Here is a 22,647-nt window from a genome sequence, read left to right on the forward strand (position 1 = left end):
GTGGCTGAAGGATTTCTAAACTATGTTAGCATGCACCTTGGTATGACTTAAACTCCCTTTCCTAAAAAAGCTTAACTTCTTTAAGTACCAAGTACTTTCTTAAGTACTTGGACCTGAGTGCTCCCTAAACTGTTTACAATTAAAAATAGTTCTGTTTGTGTCCCTGATCCTCAACCTGTAGGGAGAATTGTGTGAAGAACTTCTGCAGTGTTTTGATTACCTACTCATATCTATATATATAAACAGAGTAAGAATTGATTGAGTCTGGAAAGCAGGATGTATCATCATTTCATCTGTTGCTGCAGTGAGTTACATTATCCAAAACCATCTCCAGTGAATGGCCTGAATCTAGACTTCTTGAAACAAGCGGTGAACATGTCTATCATTCACTTTAAAGTGGGCATTGTAGGAGGATGAACATTTCAAAGGAGCTCACTTTAGACCCACAGTGACTTCTGAATATCCCAGCTAGAATGTGACTAGAATTATCTAGAATTATCATGTAATGTTGTCATCAGTAAGGAGCATGCAGAGCCTTGGTGTGAGAGGTTTGATGGGCCATGTTGAGCCAGTCAGGCAGGCTGATGCACTTTATGGCAGTTGGAGCATTCTTTGCTTATGTGGCTTCACTCCTAGGTGTTGGCTGCAGTATTCAGTCCAGAGGTTGTGTAAATCACAGTGGCCAGTTCTGGGGAGATACAATCTTCTAGCCATCTGCAGATGGAAAAGAAGACTTTGAGAGAGAACTTTTTTGAAGTCTGGGAGCTGATGCTTACAGTAGTATACTCAGGAGGATGCAAATTCTTTGAGGTGCTTCCTTCTTCCAGCTACTGTTGTCCTATCTTGCTAGAATTTGGCTATAGCCAGCTGCTCGCTATCCAAATGTGCGTTTGGAACAAACGTGGAGAAAACTGGAAATACTTTTTTTCCCTTAGGATACAAGCATCTGCAGACAGTTCAGGTTGATGACTTCATTTTGGCTTATCTGTTTCCCCACTGACTTTGTTTAACAGTTAGACAATGAAGGAGAGGAAAGTGAATCAGGAAAAGGAAAGGAACAGACTGAGTCTTGCAGCATGCTGCAGGCAGAAACTTGGGAAAAAAGGTCTAGATTTCTGTTCTGTTTGAGGATTATGGCTCTTTTGTATAACTGATTGCAGGCAGGAGTAGAAGTGATATAAAATATCAAACACTGCAGAGAGGCTGAGCAGAAGGTACATGGATGCCTGTGTCTCTGAACTGGAAAAGAACATTCAGAAGAGTAGCATGTACTGTGCCCTGGCTGAAACAGCATCCAAGGCAACAGCAACTACTAGACGACAGTGAGGAAAGAATGCTTTCAATTCTGAAACAAACTCATTTAGTAAAAGGAGTACAGATGTGGGAAAGTCCTTGACAGAATAAACTAATTTTTAGGGGAGTTGTAAGGTGGAGAGAGACTGTAAGGAGAGTGTTTCTGCCAAGCAGAGGTGGTATAGAATGATGTTGACAGTGATATGACAGTGCTGTTCTGTCAAACCCCCTAAAATGTTTGTGTTGGTCCAGTGTCTTCAGGTGAAATGTTTAAAGCAGGCATGATTCTCAATTAATTTGATTTTAACTGGCATTGAAGGGAAGGACCTTAGGTCTTCCAAAAGCCTGAGAAGGACCAGGTGGCAGAGAGGAGGCAGTGTGTGCAGTATCAGGAGTGAGTACACCCATAGGAACCCATGCTCATGAGTACAGTACAAACTCCCGCTGCAATAAAAGTCATTAATAAGCAGCCTCTGTTCTCCCCTCTTATCACAAGAGAGAAACACAGTTGTTGCAAAGTGTTGAGCATGCTCAACTCCCATTGACTTTAACATAAATTTAATGCGCTAGTACCTCACAGAGCTTTTGCCAAAATATACTGCAATATCTTTTCTTTCTCACGCCTCTCTGGACAGACAGTTGTCTTATTAATGCAAGTCCTCTTAAAATCTCAGATCCTAAATGTGCCACAGCTTGTGAAACACACTCTAGGGCTGGAGGCAGCTGCAGTGTTCACGTGGATGTTCCACAATGGCACAGCCACTAGGCAGTTTTATGATTAAAATTGTGCCCTATACTAGGTAATGTTAATGGATGGGGCTGTGGACTCTTTAGATTTGCCCAACACATGCCACCTCTTGTGTAAATCTGCTTCTGTTATAAGCCAGGCTTTGGGAACCTATGACTGTGTGAAGAGACAGAATTCCTCATTTGTTCTCAGCATAGTGAGCATTCTGTGGAAAATGAGAGATGTGTGCGTGAGAAACCAGCTAACCAAGCTTCAAATGGAAGCCAAATGAGGCTTCCCTGCAGTTTCACAGCTGTGTCCCAATGGCAGCTTTGTGCTGCCAGCGTGGTGAACTCTCCTTCATTTCTGTGACCACTAAGAAACTCAGTATTACAGAACTTGGAGTCAGAAGTTGCTAGGGTTAATTTTCTTTTGTCCTTAGGGAATAAAAATGGCTGATTTTAAAACCAGAGCAGAGTAATGTAACACATTTTTCAGATTAGTACTTACTGCATAAATAATAATGATTCGTAGCCCCTTTTCAATTTTCCCACCTCTGCCTCACCCTAAAAGGGAGGTAAGAAGGCACAGAATAAGTGATAATTTATCAGTGTCATGAGGTGGAGAGAATGTGTTTGTGGGGGTTGTATTTAACATCATATTAACACTGCCAGTGCAGCCCATACTGGTAGTCACAGTCAAGGAGGTGGCTACCTGTCTTCACAGCTTGTGTCCCATCGTATCACTGGGATGCATCCAGCCCTGGCAAACCAATTGTCCTAGTCATGCTCATCCACGAGAGCTTGCTCAGCCTGTCCTTAGTGGCTGTGCATAAGGAAGAAATTGTACAAAATTTCTAAGAGCATATCTGCTTCTAATTATCAGTCATAATTTTAAACTTTAGTTGAGAAGATTAAAAATGTCCGTGTGTTTGCATACTCAGAATTGTGTGTGCTGCTTACTTGGGGAGGGCGTGTACATACTTAATCACAGATGCTCTTAGCTAATAAATGCAGTTCTGTTCAAACATATGATGTAATTTAGGGGTAGTAATGACTTTGGAATGATGATGGTGTTAAAATCAATTAAGATGTTTTTAACAAACTGCCTCAAGTGGGCTGCAAACAGCTGCAAAACACCCACTCAAATCTTTAACAATCGCTGCACTAAATAATAGCACTGTCATGTATGTGCTCTCCTTAGTAAATGACAGAACACAGGAGCAGACTTTCATTTTTGTTCTTTTTGTTCCTTTTCTCCCACAGACTATCCACGTTGCCATTGTTTGTGCAGGGTACAATGCCAGTCGGGATGTTGTCACACTTGTCAAGTCTGTCTTATTTCACAGGTAAAGCTGGTTTTCTTTTCTTGTGTATTGTATATCTGATTACGACTAAGTAAGCTCTTTTTATTTGGATTCCCTTCCCTGATTGCTTTTTCTTTGGAAGGAATGAAGCGTGAAATTTGTGATCACCACAAATAATATTCACCTGTGTGAAGATTTCTACAGTGAATTAGAGTGATCAGAGATCCACCTGCTACTCCTGTTGCATTGTGTGTTTAGAGACAGTATCTATCTTTACTGTAAAGCATCTGCACAGTCCTGAATGCTGTAACATAATAATAATAGTAATAACAGCATTGTATTCATTTAGCCTATTTCTGGCATCGGTTTATGGCAAGGTGTAAATGATATCCCAGCTTCCAATTTAGACATTTGTTTTTTAAGTAACACTGTTATTACAGTCAGTATGTACTATTTCATTAAAGTCAGATTGGTTATTCTGGCTTTAAAACAGCTACTTGCAGCCGCTCAGAAGTTCTTGCAACCTGGTTTTAGCACATGGAGCACAGTTAGATCCCAAAATTGAGGGGCATAAATGCACAATGAAGACAAGATAACCCTTAATAGACAGCAGCTCTAGAAAAAGAGAATTCCCATTAAACTGTGTATATCCCTTGTCCAGTTTAGAAATATCTCTCAAGAGATGTTTTCCAGTAATGTTGCAGAAAGTGTATTAAAATAGGGAAGTGATCAGACTGTTTGACTCAAACAGGACAACTAGACTAATAAAATATGCTTACAGTATGAACAGGAGGTAGTTTCAATATGCTGCTTTATTTGAAAGATAATTTTATGCCGGGGGATGACTCTTGTTCATGCCATGCGCTGATATCTTACAGCTAGTATGAGTGGGGCATTCCAGCCCCACATTTTGCTCCTTATATTTGCCTCCAGTCTTCTGCTGGAAGTCTTAGTAATCACTCCTTTACAATGGTTTTAGTACACTGTTTTATACCATTTGTGGTAAGTTTCGTAAAATAATATAAATTCTCACCTTATCCAATACAGAAGAAGACTTGGTAAATACCATTTAACCGCCAAAATATGACAGCAACTTCCACTATCAACACATAGCCTTTGCAAGTCTTTTGAGAAGTAGCATATTCATGTTAGATGAGGGCTAGAAGCAGAAAATCAGTGCTAAAATAGACATAACAAAAGCAAAACAACAGTAAAAATCTGTGTAGTTTTCTGTGGAGAATTTTTCTGAATGTTAAAATTCTGTTATATTTTAAAACTATATCTATTTCCAATTAGAGGTTTGAATTATTCAGTGTAAACTGACTTTATATTGCAAGGATGTGGGGAGGTTTTGTCTATTTTGATTGTTGTTTCTAAGCGATTTCATGGAAAATCGTATTTTTGTGGTGACACAAGTTATCCCAGTGGTTAGTTTCTGCTTGTTTTTCTCTCCTAGTACTTGGATCCATTTTGAGAAGACTTTAATCAGTATATTTCCAAATGTTCTGTAAATAATAGGAATCTCACAGCTCAAAGGTTTAAACTGCTTCTCTCTGTGTTACTTAAAGAAAATGTCCCTCTTTTACATAAGCAACTCATCTGAGCAATTATCAAATTTATAAAAAATTCTGCTATGTAATTAAATTATTAAATAATAGTTAATTAAAATATGAAACCAAAAGAAAGGGAATTAGCATTGGTATTTCTAAGTCTGGATTCTGCTCTTAGCAAGAGCATATTTGTTGTCTGGCTAGTACTACTACTCATCTCAAAGGATTTTTCTACCTCGGCAGAGGTGATCAAGATAAAGTCCAATGTAGCTAATGAAGCTTTAGTACAGTTAGTTACATTCAAGATAACCTATCTCCCTTGTTTGCTCAAGACATGCTTAAAGGCAAATCTAAGTCCATTCCTGCCTAGAACTAGCTTTTCTCACTAGGCATTAAATTGTTTGCTGGAAAAAGAATACTTTCTCAAAAAAGAGACAGAGCTTCTTACAGGCAATTCTTCTTATCTTCTAGAAAATACAGGCTTCTTAAGCATCAGTTGATGCTATGTCTACATGGCCATGCTTCAGTAGCAGTTCTTTCTTGGATCTTTATCTTTGGAGTGGCAATTGTGAGGAAGGATGGAGAATAAACAACAAAGAAGCAACAAACTCAGCTGAACATTGATTTAGAACCAAGTTTCCTTGCATTGGTTACCACGTGCAAACAGTGTTATCTTGGAGACTTGTATGCACTTCAGAAATTATGATGATTGGAAAGAAGGCTTCTTGTAGTTGCTAGGATCTATTTAATTGTACATATGAAAGATGGAGACAGGTTACTGCATTAGGAGAATTGAGTTAGGAGAGTTGGAAGTGGTTGGTGCAGATAGTGAATGCTTCGTGATGTCAGCCGCAAGTTTACCATCTGACTCAGGATCATCAATGAAAACAGGCATGGAGATGTCTCTTCTTCTAACCCCTAAATGTGCACCAGGGAGTGCATCCTAGCTGGCATTGTCCAATAAGCCAAGCAAAGCAGACATTTGAAAGTACTGTATGTTTCCAATGGAGAAGTTTACTTAACAGGAAGTTTGCTATCCTAATCTCTAAAGTTAGGCTACTGGTCCTGCATTTGTAGGATCACCACATTCAATCTCAAATATAGTTTTGCAAGAACAGAACAAACATGCCTCCAAACATTGTCAAAGAGATTTTGTTTTTCCTTGAATATATCCTGAATACAATCTACTGGTTAAACAAGTGACCCCTCAGACCAGGCTTAATATCCTCACCTGTCCTCCTGCACCTCACTTGGTGTTTGTTGTAAGAGCACTGATTTCAGTGAATCTATCTGGAATTCATGTGATGTCATGTGATGTTTTTAGCATTTCTGTCTTGTTTAGTAATTAAAGCATGTTTTAACAGTGCATTTTGATACAAAATGAGACCCTACTTCTGTAGGAAATTCTTACTTTGCTATCAGGAAAGCTCTGAGAAAAGGAGGCCATGTCATTCTACTCCCAGGGTATATTAACATATTTGTTATACCCCCAACTTTGAGCTAGAGTGCTAGATAGAGACACAAAACAGCAGGAGTGCTGGGTCATTAAGGATAAAAGCCACAGGAGTTTCTATAGATGGAGTGTGCTGTCTCTTCTCTCTTGCATGAATGTACAGCAAATTCTGCATGTTGAACATTTCAGCTTCCCACAGGTCTAAAAAAGCAAGTTTCTGATTGTAGTCATAGCATATATCACGAGAGTTAGGCAAGCTACTTGTTCAGACCATTTGAGAAACTATATCTTCCTTCAGATTCCAGAGAGTGGGAAGAGGAGAGGAAAGGGGTAGTGTGGTTGATTCCACATAAGGACACCAGAGTTCAGAAATGCGTTTCATTCCCAGTGGTAAAGCAGCTTGATTCCAGTTTTGTCTTTAGAAAACGTATGCTCCAGCCACAAAATCCCAGCAGCTTTTAACACCCAGTTTGACATAACTGACAGTTTGTTCTCGGGAGGAGACTCAGCTGAGCTGGGATAGTGCAGGGTTTACAGTCTGATAAATATGCATTGGCAACACTGCACAGAGGGAGGCTTGTAGAATGAGCACTCAGTCCTAGTCTGCAACTTTCCTGCTTTCCTTTCTTGCACATCTAGTTCCCAATTATGACAGATTTTATAAATCCATTGCAGGCTAAAAAAAATTATCTCTGAGCCAGCTTAACACAAGCCAAGCTCGTACCACTGCGTGCTAAGTACAACGTAATTTTAGTTTTCCCAAACCAAAAGACTAAACACTAAAAACTAAATATATTGGGTCAAATGGGCAAAATCAAATGCAAGTAGTTTTGTAAACAGTGCTTATAGTAGTATGCAAAAGGCACCTGCATTTCTTTTTAAAAACTGAAGCAGTTTCCTGTGGCTGATAACTATCCTTGAATCTTTTGCAACTATTGATCCAAGTTAATTGGTGACTTTCAGTGTTTTACTCCATTTCTGAAAATTGTAAAGCTTAGAGGGCCACAGAAACAGCCCACAATTATGTTTCATATTGCAAAGACCATTTCTTTCCCTGCTCAGGTAAATCTTAACTTGAGTAAGAGGTAAAATGGTTTTTAATGCACTCTTTTATTTTCCAAGGACATGCTAAACACTATGTTTCATTTGGGAACAAAGAAAGACCAAAATTACACAGTTACAACATGTTGCTGGCTGTTGGGTCAACCTGACAATCTGTGAAAAATTAACTTCTCTTTTGTGCCAGCTAATACTGGCTTGGTTTTTTGTGCCTTTTTGTTTGTTTTTTCCCTGCTATCTTAGTCCCTCTTCTTCAGAGAAGTCAGTGCACTTATTTCTTTAGCAGTGCTTCCATCGATGCTATAGCACTAGTGGCAGTAATGGGGCTGGGGGTGGTTTTGTAAACAAAACCAGTCAACTAGACAAAAGCTTTATAATATGAAGTAGCCTCTTTCCTTTAAGAAGGCTGTTTATAACCTCGAAGTTAAGCATATGTCTAAACATTTTTAAGATCAGAATATAATACTATGTTACAAATTGCTGTATGAATAATGAACTTTTTTTTTTCTTAGAACAAGTAGAATAAGGCAAACCAAGTGGAAATCTAAATTAAATAAAATGGATAACATGTAATTTCCAAGTAAGAGTCACAAGTCAACTCTGGCTGGTAATTAAAGCTTATGTAATCTAATGGCTATATTCCATGGAGACCACTTTGCCTTGATGGAATTAATTTGAGAATTTAAAACCTCTGTCATTGTTTCCAACTTTTCTAACATGTCAGTCTATTTTGTGGGAGATTCTTCTGGCAAAACTATAAAGCATGACCTGGTTTCTCTGATCCATATTAATGCATCAACATGCACACTTCTTTTTGTGTTTTCTAGCTGTCCTAACAATAGAGGCAAAATGGAGAAAGCAATGTTTAAAAAAATCTGCCCGTGAAATCTCTTTTTACTTCCCAGAGAACTTCTTTAAACAAGAAGATCCATAAGTGATGTAGCAAGTGCATATTTAAGATCTCTCCAGTAGTTTGGGGAGCATTTTAATCAATGCTGGATGTGAAGGGGGTATGAAAAATCTTAATGATTTTCACATTAAAATTCTCCATGTATGAGAGAGGGATTGTCATATGGGCATTAGGAAAAAAAATTTCCCAAGCTGCCTTTTATAATTTCTGTTTGAAGTTCTTGTAACCATTTGTTACAGATATAAAAGGTATTACCTTGTTGTGCTTCCCTTAATAAAGTATAGGTTTTGGAAATAAACCCCCTGGGCTACTGACCTTTTTATATTCTTAGAAAATAAAATTCCTCTGTTGCAGAGAGAACTGTGCAACCAAGCAGCCAAGCAGCTGCTTTTCGAATTACTAACAACTGAGCTATGGAATCATACAGAAGGGAGGAGTGAGTCTTGGTTCCCTACTCCCTTTTTTGATTGTAGATTTTTGTATTTAACTCAGTGGCTGTGGCTATTTGAAAAGAAAGGGCCACAAATGCTTGAGCAAGCAGATCATAACTCTGATTAGGAATAAGTTTTGAAATGCAAAAATAAGATATCATACTAAAAAAAAGTAGAGGAATGGGTGCCTTGGAGTAGGATCCTTAATTCATGGCCTGACTTTTAAAATTACTGACATCTTTTCATTTTACTAACTTTGTAGGACCTCAGCGATTCTGAAAATGAGAGCATTCATTCAAGCTCCTATATTTAAGTCTAAGAGCCTATATTTAAGCATCCATGCTTGAAAATCTTGGCCAGAATCTCTATTCATTCACTTTTGAGGAAAGTAATTTAGGAAAATAAATGTGTGCTGATTACACGTGGTTTACTTTGTCAGATAGTGTTCTGATCTTAAGACAAGTGGAAATAATTTAATATATGAAGATTTGCAGTTTTCTAAATAGAGTGCTTAAAACCTAGGGTTTCCACTTGATGGGAAATACCCATATTTTGAAATTACATTTTACCACATTAAGGCATTAGTGGATCATCATTTTCCATGAAGCAGAAACTGTGAAAAGTTGTAGTTGGTAAAAATTCGTATGTTCAAAATCTTTGAGGTAAATGAGATTAAGTATTTATGGACCTTGTGAGAAATTCCATGGCCATTTCAATACCTGTTTCTGTAGTGAGAAAAGTGGAAGACCTGGGGCTCAGAGTTCAAGGGCTGCCTGTTGTGACACCCAGAACACTAGAAACCTTGATTTCCAAACATGCTAATTCACATGAATACTGGAAATTTTCAAAAACCTATTAGTTTTGTAGGAGAAGTTTATCACAATTGCCATATATATTGACCCATATTACTCCGTAGTTGCGTGTATTGTTACCATTTACAGTATAGTGATTTCTAGCTGTGCAAGATATAATTAGCCTCTACCATGTGTGCTGTTTTAGCTCTCTTGATGTGCCCAGTGGAAAGTGATGTATATATGTTAAAAATAAGCAAACCAAACACGTGTGCTTTGAGTTAGTTGGAGAAGTTGAAGAAAGACCACCTTCCATTTGGAGTGAGAGAAGAGGTTTATGCTGGTCATCACTTTCTCCCAAGACTTGATTCCAGGTTCCCTTCAACCCAACAAGTGCGTTGCACTGGAGTCTTTAGGCTCAGGGTATTGGAAAGAACCTGTTGGGCCATCTCATTAACCATAGATTTGTCACTGCTTTTGCAGGAAACCACAGAATTAAAATCCTTTTCATAACTTGATCTGCCTTCCCAGCAGAAGGGAGTTGAGTTTTTCTTTAACCACAGCATCATATTTTTTCAGTTTGATGCCACTCAATTTCCAGTAGCAAACTTCTGTGTCTTCAGCTGCTCACTGAACTTCAAAGGCCATGTCACCCTTCCTTGTTATACAGGTGAGGTACTCTCAAGCCTATCTCAGAAGACTCGAGTATCTCCCCCTGCCATACCCAATCTTTTTTAACTGTAGCTGCTAAATGCCTGTGAAGGATAGCTGTCTACATGCCTATCCCTTAACTGATCATAGGGTCAATACAGTTTCATTTCAGTTTTGTAAAGCTCATATCCCAAAATGTCTCTGTCCTGGAAGAAGACCAGTCTGAAGAATGGAATAGCTTTCACTGATACCAAATGGTACAGCAAAATGTGCAAGTCTGATGAAGTACAGCTTTCAGTGGAATCCCTCACAATATCCTGATTGTCACCCATGATTCTTAGAGCCAGTGATTCAATCATGTTGACAAATAGCTATGGCATCCCTTTCACATATCTCTTGAGGAAGATTTTTCATCTTACAGAATCTTCTGTATCTTTTACAACGTTGGTTAATCTTTAAGCTTTTAAACTTGTTTCATAAATCCTTTGAAGCAATCCATATCTTTTAGGCTTTGCATATTGCAGACACCAGAAGAGGTAAAAGATGTCATCTGTGTGTATGCTAGTACTGTTATCTTCAGAAGGTCTTCCAGCTTTGAGTCTGTGCTCTGTTGGCTTCTAGCACCATGCTAAACCTCACATTTCACAGAACTAAAAGATCATCTGGAGTAAAATTTTCTGTGGCTGATGCACATTTAGTTGTAGATGTCATCAGGTCACTATACTGTTTTGGGGATATATTTTTGTAAGTGATAATCTTCTGCCTTGCCTCTGACATACACTTTCCTTGCAGCTGAATCTTTACCACGAGGCTAACAACTTGAAAGAGATTTCTGTGTGGGAGTTCAGCTACTCCTTTTTTCTTTTTCCCAGTAGGAGACGAACTAAAGAAAATGTCACCCACTTGTTCCCATTTAAGTTTCATACACTCTGGGTCATTCAGATAAGTATAAACTGCTACTGAACATCTGAGTGTCTTTGAGTCAGATTTTTTCTTTTCAACTAGTGTGTTTCATCTTGATATTTTATATCAATTCCATTTAACTAAATGAGGGTTTGAAGGAAAACAGAGCTATCTTGGTTTGAACTGATTTTTTACTCTTCTTATTCTACTTTGTAATATATGGATAAATAACCCTGGGAAAAAAAAAGGAAAAGAAGTTACTGAAGAACACCAGCTGGGAAATAGTCCTACCAGAATCCATACTCAGCCCTTGCTAAGCAGAGGGACCTATGTGGGATACGTATGTTGACATTCAACATCTATTTGTCTTGAGATACTGCTTTGCCTGTATGCAAGGCCGCTGGTGTTGTACTTTGTTTCTCTTGGCCTTGTCTCTGCTAATGAGATGTATTTCCTGATCACTGCTATTTCCCGATTTTTTTCTTGGCAAGGTGCCTGGTTACTGCGGAATCTGCATGAGCCAGGATGTCCTCTTCTGCTCTCCTGCTGGGCTAGTGAAGCAGATGTAATTACTATGATTCCTTTAGCTTGGTAATGGGACACTCTGCAGCTGGCAGCTTACGCCTTTCCCTCTCCCCTCCTCCCTCCAGGGCAAGTTGGAGATTGAAAGACCTTTGCCTTTTTGGAGAGCATGTTATGACTTATTGTTTTGGATATTGTTAAATGCAGATCAGCTGTGGGTTTATTCTGCCATCATGATTATCTCATACATAAGCCTTCTACCCACCCCTTTTCTGCTTTTCCTGTAAGCTCATAATGTGATCCACAGTGTCCTTGAAGCCAATACAGCAGCTTCACTGACAACCCTGGGTGTTGGGTTGGATCTTAGGTGCAGCATTTCTAACACTGCAAAATCCAACCATACATTGCTTCTCACAACAATCTCCTGTTTCTGCTGAGAGGTCTGTTATGATTCTATGAACCATTATATGTATGTTTACATTTTCTTGTGGACTTTGTTCAGTGGGAAGCAGTATTACTCATCAAAGAAAGAAGAGAAACATTAAAAAGGAAGGCACCTATTGTTCATTAGTGTAGGAAATGGAGAAAAAATAATCTTCATCTTTTGGGTTAAGCCCAAAAGTGTAATGGAAGTACATTGGCCTGAACTAACATAGATTTCCTCACTTCTTGTTCACACTGAAGAATATAGTAGCATGTGTCATCTTTCACTTTAATCAACATCTGAAACATCTTTTTAGATGAAAAATATCAATTAAGAAGTACACTCATTTAGTTTTATAAATTTCATAGAAATGAGAGACCACTATTCCAGCCTAGAGGTCAAAGAAAGATTGAGCCAATGCTTAAGCCTAAACAAACCATCTATCTTCTTAGTGGCTTTTGCAAACTCTGTCCTTCTCTGCTAACAGGAAAAGTTGCTAAGCTAGGGATAAACATAAAAGACTACAAATTCATGACTAACTTCCACTGACAGGTTTTTGTACTCCTACCACAGAAGTTAAGATCAAATTTTACTGTTTACGGTCCCTCAAAGAGGGAGTGAGGTTAAGGGGTTTAAACAAGGTATTTGTAATGTCCAAGTTCACGTTACTATAGAAAAATCCATACAGTCTGCAAATGGTGCCAGTCTTGCTGATACTGGCTTCACTCATCTTGTTTTGAAGCTTTTCAATTAGCCCAAGTCCTGTAACTACCAAGGTGAACCCAATTCTGGTGTTTTGAAGTAAAATGTTTTCTTTCTTCCTGCCTTTAACTATTCCTCCCTCTTAGGAAAAGAATGTGGGAAGATGTGCAATTATATTCACTATGCTAGTGAATAGCTAGAAGGCGCTCACTTGAAACATCTAGCTTTGGGTTTCTGTAGGACAGCTGTTGATTCCCCACATTTGCTTTGTAGAAAAGAACTATGTAAACTCAATGGTCCCGGAATATCACCTAATTCAAATGATTATTTTTTAACCTTCCCTTGCACCTCCACTTCTCCACAGACTTCTTACCACAAAGATAAGTTGCCAGATTGACATAGAAACTGAAAGCCAGCACATTCATAGCTCAAGTCCCCAAAGGGAGATTAACTTAGCCTTCTTTTAAGGAGCCAGTAGAAGGAACAAGATCCTTAGTTGTTATAAATCGTTGCATTCCACTGAAGTCAAAGGATCTCTATTTGTTTACAACCACCCAGAAACTGAATGAGTATTTCTATTATTGTCATGCGTGTTCAGTTGTGGCTCAGCTTTTTGGCCACAGAGCATGACTCCACTGGACATGCTGTACACTTTAAACTTGACATCTTAGACACAGATAAAGTTTTGTACGTTCTGATGTTGTCCTTTAACAACAGGAATTAGGAACCCTTGAACTAATGGTTTTCTCTCCCTTCTCATACTAGGCGAAACCCGCTCCACTTTCACCTCATCGCAGATGCAATTGCCAAACAGATCCTGGCAACTCTGTTCCAGACATGGATGGTCCCTGCTGTGCGCATAGACTTCTATGATGCAGATGAGCTCAAGGTAAAGACAGACATTCACAGGCATTAATCATATACTTCTGATTTCATGTCATCCCTTTTTTATTAATCTCTTTTGGCTGGTGACTTGCAGGGGAGCACTTGGCTAAAACATTCTCCCTGACTGAGACTAATTCCAACTCACATGACTGGAACCTCAGTTACACTTAACTAAAAGATGCTAAATGGCTAAAATCAAGGCAGTTTCTCTGCTAATGGAATATGTTGTTTAGCAGCTTAGAATTTTACCTGCTGTTAAGAGGATTCTGGCTGTCCATCTAATCACATTCTATTTTGCTAAGGAGACTTCTTGCTAGTAGCAATGGTGGAATCGTAAGTATCTTATTCAATAAGCCCAAGTCTTTAGTGAAAACACTCAACTGCCTTGCATTCCTTAAGCATGGATGTGTAACACCATAAGTACATATACTCGTATGTACACTCGTATACAAGGTATCAATACTATAGTTCGAAACAGCTACCTTTTTTTTTCTGGATGGCCTTTCAAAAGGAACAAATATGAAAAGAGTTCCAAGAAGGGGAATGTCACTTACTCAAAACATAAAGTAATTATCTTTTCATAGTTACAAAGTTTAAATTAGAACATGAAGGCACAGCATTGATTTTGAGCTGCATGTTTTTGAGCTGTGGAGGTAGAATGAAGTATTCAGATTTTAGCATTTGGAGTTGGTGGCAGTAAGTATGACTTATCAGACTGTTCTGAACAGCACCCTGAAACAAGGAAAAAACAAGATTTAGCAAATTGCTGTACTAATTAAGGGGTAAGCTCCATATTGTAGAATCTTGAATACAAAAAGGTTTCAGAAGAGATGGAAAAGGGAAAAAATGATCCTTGAGAAAAATACTTTGTTTCTAACTGGTTTCATTTTTTTGTGGTTCTTCTACATGAAGCCATAAGCTGATATTAACCTAATTAGCTAGAGATCTCCCTTCTGTTCTTTATAGCTTCATAGCAAGGGGGAGGTTTGTTCTTATAAATCTTGTACATGCCTATGTTACATGTGCTTTTCTGCAAATTGTAGGGCTTTTAATTAGCCTCTCAGCTGGGGAAGACAGACCTCTCAGTGTTTTCCTTCTTGTCATTTGGGTACCGTCCAATCTAGTTCAGTAAATAATAACCAAGAGAGCTTACTTCAGTTATCCCCAACTTGCTGATTAACAGGCAAAGCACTGTGCAAATAGGAGGCTAAAGAGCAAACTCTTGTTTTGTCCCTCTGCCTTCACACAACCTTAATTTTTATACAATCGGTGACCTAAATTAACACTTGGCTGTTTTGCATGTAACCCATAGGATTTAGGTTGAGGACAGCTTTCACACTGGATGGAAGTACTGATGCATATATACATCTTTCCAGGTTTGCCACTCTGGTTCAGGGCTCATACTGCATACCAAGCAATTTCCCGTATTTCAGTAGCCAAAAAACACAATATGTAGTGCTCAGCATAGGTGAATGTGATAGACACTGCCAAAGGAGAGCAAGGAGCTGTAAATATAAATGGAGTTTTAAAAAGCCAGGTATGATGCTGGCTCATATCCAGATCATTCTGCAAGTTTTAGCAAAGAAGACAGAGGAGCTGTTTACAGACAGCTGTAGGAGCTCATCTCATTTGTTTCCTACATAGCCTCTAGAGAGGATTTAATGATTGGTTTGGGTTCATGTATTTCACCTGTACTCTTGGGAGCTATATTATGCTGGCTGGTGTTAAGAAAACATAGAGCTGAGGCTAGAATGTTTACTAGGAAGTCTGTCTTTCTCTGAAGTCATCTATGAATCCACTGGTACAGTATATATTATGTTTCACTTTAAATGACCCTCCATAGTTCTTTTTTTAAACATGTAATCAATACCATTTCCTGACATTTAAAAGGATTTAAACTGAACAATAGCATGAGAATTTTCTGCTTAGCTTGTGTTCACCAATGTTCAATTGTTTTGGAACACATTTTAGTTGCTACAAAAAACATTTTATTTCATGTTTGTTTTTTTTCTCATTGGATATGTATGAGCTTCCAGCCTCTTCCTTTTAATGCACCAGGAGCCGGCATGTTAGCTTAAGCCCTTAAGTCCTGGGAAAAATCCTGCTTCTACTCCTGTTTCCACTCAAACAGTGGAAGGGAGCACCTAATATTAGATCCTCCATAAATAGTATGGATACTTTTTTGTTTTCAAGTAGCTATTTAGAATTGGGGCTACAGTTTCCACTAGTGTATTAGTTTTTTAAAAGGCAGAATTTGGAGACTAAAATGTTTGGCAATGTTTCTAAAAATATCCTGCAGTTCTCTAAAAATGCATGCTGCTTAGCTTAGAGTTAGAGCAACCAGTGTCCTGAAAGGAGGTGTAGAAAATTAGGCTCAGCTGTGGCTGTTGTTTTCTCTCAAGTTATAGAGGAAAACTGGAGGCTTCACTGCAAGAAAGGGAAGACAAGGTAGGTACCCCTGATTATATCATAATTTCTAGGGCCAGCAAACCAAGATATCTACTTTGCTGCTGTGAATTAAGCATGTCAGATGTTCCTTTTAAAATTTAGAGAAGACTTTTTTTTTCCTTTTGCAAGGTGACACAGCTGCTCACGTTCATGTTGCACCAGGAAGAGCCTATGTTCATTCTCTCCCTAAAAGCAGGTGCTGCTGAACTAACTAACAGCAGCCTGCTTGGAAGAGGAATGGAGCACAGAAAAGAATGGCCAAGGAAAGGTGTATCTTTGTTTGAGGCACGTGATAAAGGATGGGGTAGAAGGGGGAGAGACTTGACTTTGGAGCTGAGCCAAGATAACATTTCCAGGAAAAGGGTCAGACATAACTGAGATGGGAGCTTGCTGGATATATTTCTTTAAACCAATTAGTTTGAGGATTTTAGCAGCCAGTTCTACTAAGATGATCGTTAACCTCCCCCAACATAACTTGGCCTATCTCCTTGCCAATAACCACAAGGGAGATAGGTTGGTGCTTAAAAGCTCTCCCTCAACTTGCAAGCTGTTCAGATTGTGAACTCTCTCCCATTAACTAATCTTGCAACATGCAGTTAGTAGTCAGCAATAAGCATCCTTGAAGTATGGGCAGCTGATAATGGTGCCAGTAATTGAGCTATTCCATAGCTACAGACTTCATTCTTGTTCTACTCAGTATGGCCCACTGTAGTGGGTTTGTGTAGTTAAATAACTCTTCCAAATTTATGTGGTCACATACGGCTGTGACTACAAACTAGACGGTTACTTGGCAATGTAGATTCACTTTACGGTGATCACTTTAGTCATGTTATTCAGCTTGGATCCTAATGCAGTAGATGTATCTATTACAGCAATGCATCCCAAAAAATAACTGGAAACCGAAAATTGTCTTCTTTGAACATTGAAAGAGAAAAACATACCTGTGAAACATTTATCTAAAAGACACATTACAGCTGTGACTTGCACATATCAGGCTGCAGGATATTGTGATTTTTTCAGTTCAGTCTTACATGAAGAAACTCTAGAACAAACTATTGAAGATGTGCAGCATGAGAACTGGCTTCTGCACTTCATTATTTAACATGAACTCTCATGTCAGTTCACTCACAAGGAGGTATAAGCATTAAACCCATTGTGATCCACATTGTACCAGAGCAGAAGGAACAGCTGATAAAGCAGTACTGTACGTGTGATGGGTGGAATACAGATGAGGTGGTTTGCTTTCCCAGATGTTGCCTGACAGACTGATGACAACATGACGTGGGCTGAAGAAAGCAGAAGGGAGAATGGGCAGTTGCCTGCTCTGCTGTGAGTAAATTTTGATGGCCCAGATAAACATAGTCTCTTCATCACTGATAAAGCAGAAAAGCCATCTCCTTTAAATAGTTTAGCCCACAAATGTGCTGCATTTGTTGATTTATGAACTTAAGGGGATGGCGAATGGGTTTTTGTAGTAGATGAGCATTTGACCTTAAAATGAAATGTGTAAAGCTCCATACTTTGCTGCATATGTGGACAATATTCCAGCTTTTGCTGTTCCTGGATACAGAAGTCCACAAATCTGACTACCAGTGCTACATTAGGTGATTACATATCAGAAATGTTGTAGTCTGCACAGTCAGGCAAAAACAGTGGTCTGATCCAGAGAGCAAAACCAAGCTGGGACAATGCATAGCATAAAGATCTCATAACTTTAGGCCTTTATTTAATTATGAGATGAGTCATTTCTTAGCCACTTCCATCTGAACTGTGAAGGCAGTTCAGTAGGTCAGTCGTTGACATCATTTGGATAGATAGATGGGCAAGGGCTGTGAGATCTAAGCAGAAAAATAAAGTTTTATAATCATAGTGTAGCTGAGTCTCAGAGCTGTGCTTGTGTGCACTCCCAATGTGCTTAAATTCCCAGAGTGGTCCAGGAACTCCCAGGCTTGTCGTCTGCATAGGTGAGATAAAGGGCTGGTTTGAGACAGCAGACCAAGTTGAAACTAGGTGATTGATTGGACTGCTGGCCATCTGCACAAGAAGTATTTGACAGCTTGTTACAAGAGCTATCCCAGTGGGAATTTCAGACAGTTCTTGAGATTTCCCAGGCAGACCCTGCTGTGCCTAGACCGATTTGTATGCTTAAGCATGTTGATTAACATCCTGGGTGAAGATTCTGGTTGTCCCAGATATTCACAGGCAGTTCCTGCAGCAAAGTTAATCAATTGTGTAAGGGTAAGACAATCAGTAGAAACAGTTCCTGCATGTGTAGAAATGATCATGTAGGACAATCTTTTGCACATGCTTAAGATAGGAAATGTTTTGTATATAGGTTAAGGTAATCTATATCAATGCATTATGCATGTCTTGCAGTGGTCACGTAGGACCACATGCCAGCTGGATTACAAAACTTAGACAGAAACATGTTTTAGGGAGTCTCACTCAATCCAACTAAGATGACCCTGCAAGGACCCTTACTACAGAGATTCTCTTTACCATCCAGACAGCAACCAGGTGTCCTTTCTAGCACATTGTCTTGCCAATACAAGAATTATTCTAAGTCAGTATCCTGTTAGCTGTTTTATAATATTCTCTATGTGTAAATGCCTTTGCAGCAAATTACACTAAATGCATCTCAAATGCCATGAAATGTTTGGCTACCAGTAGAAGCTTTTCCAATGAATGATAGCATAGATAGGGCTGTATGTATCGTACATTGCCATATACCAATTTTGGAACCATGGTCAAGCACATACTTCCGACAGAATGGCAGATACCACCTGCTGAACATGGGAGAGAGGGACCTCACTGGCAATTGGGAAGATGTGAGAGTGTATTTGATAAACAGATTATTAGCTTGTTGTTTTTCACACCAGCTGCATAGGGTGACAACAATAGCAGTGTTGATAAAGCCTTGAACAACAAAACTGACCAGCATTCTCCTGCATTCCATCATCTTCCTGGTCAAGCAGTTGCACTGGATATTGCAGAAGTAGCCATCCATAACAATTTATTTCAGGATAATGGTGACTAACCCCTAACTATCACAGGTTTTAACAGACTGTATTTGTGTTGCACTGCATGCAGATTATATATTGCTTAAGGGCAGTGCATGTTTATTTATCTGTTAAGTAGTTCACTGTATGCCTCAGAGGCAAACATACAAAGTTATAAAGCAGAAGTACATTACTTTCCTTCCTTTCTTTTCCACTTCATATGCAAGATCTAATTGCTATTAATGCAATACAGAATGAGAAACACAGCATCTGTTAATGTTTACATTCATTTACACAGTGGTAAGTATTCAATTAAAGTGTTTCTACAGCACTGAGGTGTTGATCAAATACTGTTATAAGTTACGGTGGGCTTGGAATGCTCCTGTATTTCATTGGTCTTTCTGTAAACTGGCCTAGTGCACATCAGTGAAATAATAGGCATACATTGCTGTTTCTTCCTGCCTTTTCCCTTTCTCTTTAATTTTTTTTAATATGCAAATTTAAGATTTTGAAAACCAAAGTCTATAATCAAAACATTGTACAAATTTTTATAACTTACAAGGCTTAGTTTTAGATTTGAATTTCCACATTATAATTGAGACTTTGTGTATTTGCTAATGAACATACTGAATACCAGAGACATGAAGTTTCAGGTGATAAAATATGCTTGTGGTTGTGACACAATGATACCATGTTAAGAACAGGGTCTTTTATCCATAGTTTTAAATACACAACTGGACATTAACAGACCAGGTTTTGTAAGCCAAGATATTTTCCTTTAGACTGTTTGGAAGGAAATGAGTATCTACCAAGAAACAGATAGCAATTCAAAGTCCCCAGCACAGTGGAACCTTTGTGAACTGGTCAGAATCTATCCGTGCAGAGTGAGTAGCCTAAGCCGAACTTCCTCTGCCCTCCCAGTCCCTCTTCTGCACAAAAAAGAAAAAAGCCATGCAACATTAACAAACTATTATTTAAATGTGTTTTCTGTTATTATTCAGACCTAGAATATGAAGAAAGAAATTTTACATAAAATTGCTTAGAATTCTGCCTATTCTAAACAGGTAGTCATGAAAGAATGCTGTGGAAACTGGTGGGGCTGGTCAGAAATTGGTCATAGTGCCATTTCTGACTTCCAGCAGTTGTCATCTGCTTAGTGACATCTAGCTTTCATGAGCAGCATCACCTCTAACTTTGTGGAAGGGGGCAAGATACCAAATGTGGAGTAGCTTTTTGCAGATTTTTCTGTCATTTCTCTTTGGATTTACAAATGTTATCAGTTAATTTGAAATTTGGAACTGTAAGAGTTCGGTATACTAGGATGAAGCCCGATGTGATGCAAGAAGGCGCAGTACTTCTGGGCCTCTTTCGAGGGTCCCAGTCTGCCTACTGTGTTGTGCAGTGCTTCTGCTATTCCAAAAGAAAGCCTCATGCCTACCTTTGTAAACCTCTTATATTTTCCTGCTGTTGCTGGTGCTTTGAAAAAACATTGAAGTTCTTGGTTAGTTTTATAACTTATTTCTAATTGTTGTAGGCTTCTCTGTAGCTCCACTTTTTTCTCGCTTCTGGGGAAGCGCAGTACAGTTGTTCTGTATTACCTCCACCAGGAAACCAGCGTAGCTGCTCTTTGTAACATATGTGAAGTGACAAATAAGGAGCCAACTCCCTTCCACTTACATCACCCACATTTGTATCATAGTAGCTGACTGTGACATTTCAATAGCAAGGATTTCTGTTTGGCATTCAGCTTCTTAAACATTGCTCATTGCAGCAACATGTGCTGCACCTCCAGGGAAGGCAATTTTAGCAGAGAATGAGAAAAAGATGAATAACTGCACATGAGATTTTGCAAAAATTATTCAGTTTGACAACAATTAAAAAAGGTGCCCTGGAAAAAAAAGAAAAAAAGGCACAGTGTCTCAAACCAACTGCTGCAACTATTATTTTTCCTATGCATCCTCATTACATGAATATCCCTATTTTCTTAGAACGTTATCATCCATCCATGAGAAATAAAAACATTTTGCTGTCCTAACCTTGGACATGCAAAAATTGTTTTAACACTTTGATCTGCATGAGGGGGGTGGGTTGTATATCCCTTCTACTTGCTGGAGAGAGTTTATGGTCATCCTGTGCTCCACTGCAATTTTTTTTCTTGGTACTAGAGATAAAAAGCTGGGAAGATATATAATGACTAGATCTTAGATGGTCTTAGATCTTAATGGCTTTTCACTTGCTCACAAGGACACCTCCCTGTCAAAGGGCATTCGATTACTGATGGAAGAATAGCAGTGACTGTTCAGGGCATTCCTAGTCAGGTTCAGTATTGATGTAAGAATCTTCCCAGAACATTTAGTGATTCTTGCTTTTAGATTTACGAAGAACTGACCTATATGTATTTCTATGTCTGATTGATAAGCTGAAAAAAGATAGCAGGCTAAAAGGACTCCAAGAATATTCTTGATTCACCACCAGGGAGCTGAAAATATTAGAATTCATAATTTGTAAAGTACTTGGTGTTGTCTTGTTTCTGAGAAACAAGTGAGATTCAGGGAAGTGTTGCACGGAAGTTCAGATGTGAGCTACTTCCCATGGAGTGGTTCAGCAGGCAGTGTAGGCACAAAGTATTCTGAAGAACTAGGGCTGAAATAGTCATTCTTGTGGTGAAAAATGATATTCATCTTATCTAGGCACACCTTTTTGTATGACCCTTTTTCTTAGCACTGGATGGAAATGACAAGCCATGATGTGTGCCTGACATAGCACAAGAACACATTGAAATCAGTCTTCTGATAGGTCTTCATAAACCATCTCAGTCTGGGTAAGGGTGTTCAGGCTGATTCAGACTTGCTTCAAACGGGAGATATATGGTAACATTATTAATGAGATGCCATTGGTGGTACCTCTTCTTGAGTCAACTTGATGTGAGAACATTTAAATTTCTAAATTGGGAAATTTCCTTTCTCTCAGTGGAGATACCACTTTGCAGATCAAACTGACTTAATCCTGCAAAAGTTTCATTCTTTGAGTTTAAGTTGATGGTGTCTAGGTCTCACCCTTTCAGAAACAAAGATGAAAACTGAGTAGTGTTTTGATCACTGATAGTTTTTCCAAATACTCCTCCATTATTTCAGGTTTGACTGCTTTTACAGCTGAGTGGATTCCACAGTTTTTAGCTGATACAGATGAAAGCCTACAAAATAGCTCCATCTGTATTGTTTTAATCAGGCATTTAGGATCTGTATTCACCTGGAATTATGGTGACACTGATGGTCTTAGCCCCTACATCAGATGTTTCAAGAAGTGTAAGAGATACACGCCTGCTACATGGACACTTCCTCTAAACACTGCTCATGCAAATTAACTGTTTTCTGAAGTATTTGACAATATTTAACTAGAACCTAGGCAATAAGCTAGAGACATGTCATGATCTTAAAGTTCAGTATTTCTTGCTTTGAAGGAGCCCAGCTTTCCAAATAATGTCTTTCTTTTCTTCTGATTGTTTCTCTAGTTAGTGCTGCATTGTTTGAGAAACATCTTAGCTCTTTCTAATAACAAAGAAAAAGAACACTTCCCCCCCACCAGTCACATTC

The 22,647-nt window shown here is 38.7% G+C and overlaps 1 protein-coding gene across 3 annotated transcripts in view; it reads left to right on the top strand.

Annotated features, from left to right (window-relative positions):
- The window catches only part of LARGE1 (LARGE xylosyl- and glucuronyltransferase 1), a 282,849-nt gene that overhangs the window by 138,417 nt on the left and 121,785 nt on the right, over window positions 1-22,647 (top strand). For all 3 annotated transcript variants that reach the window (XM_017823441.1, XM_017823442.1, XM_017823440.1), the window contains 2 exons: window positions 3,286-3,368; window positions 13,488-13,611. In XM_017823441.1, coding sequence (XP_017678930.1) covers window positions 3,286-3,368; window positions 13,488-13,611 — 207 coding nt within the window. The remainder of the gene's footprint in view (window positions 1-3,285; window positions 3,369-13,487; window positions 13,612-22,647) is intronic.

This window comes from Lepidothrix coronata, unplaced genomic scaffold, assembly GCF_001604755.1.
Source record: "Lepidothrix coronata isolate B3197 unplaced genomic scaffold, Lepidothrix_coronata-1.0 Scaffold102, whole genome shotgun sequence".
NCBI classification, from domain to species: domain Eukaryota; kingdom Metazoa; phylum Chordata; class Aves; order Passeriformes; family Pipridae; genus Lepidothrix; species Lepidothrix coronata.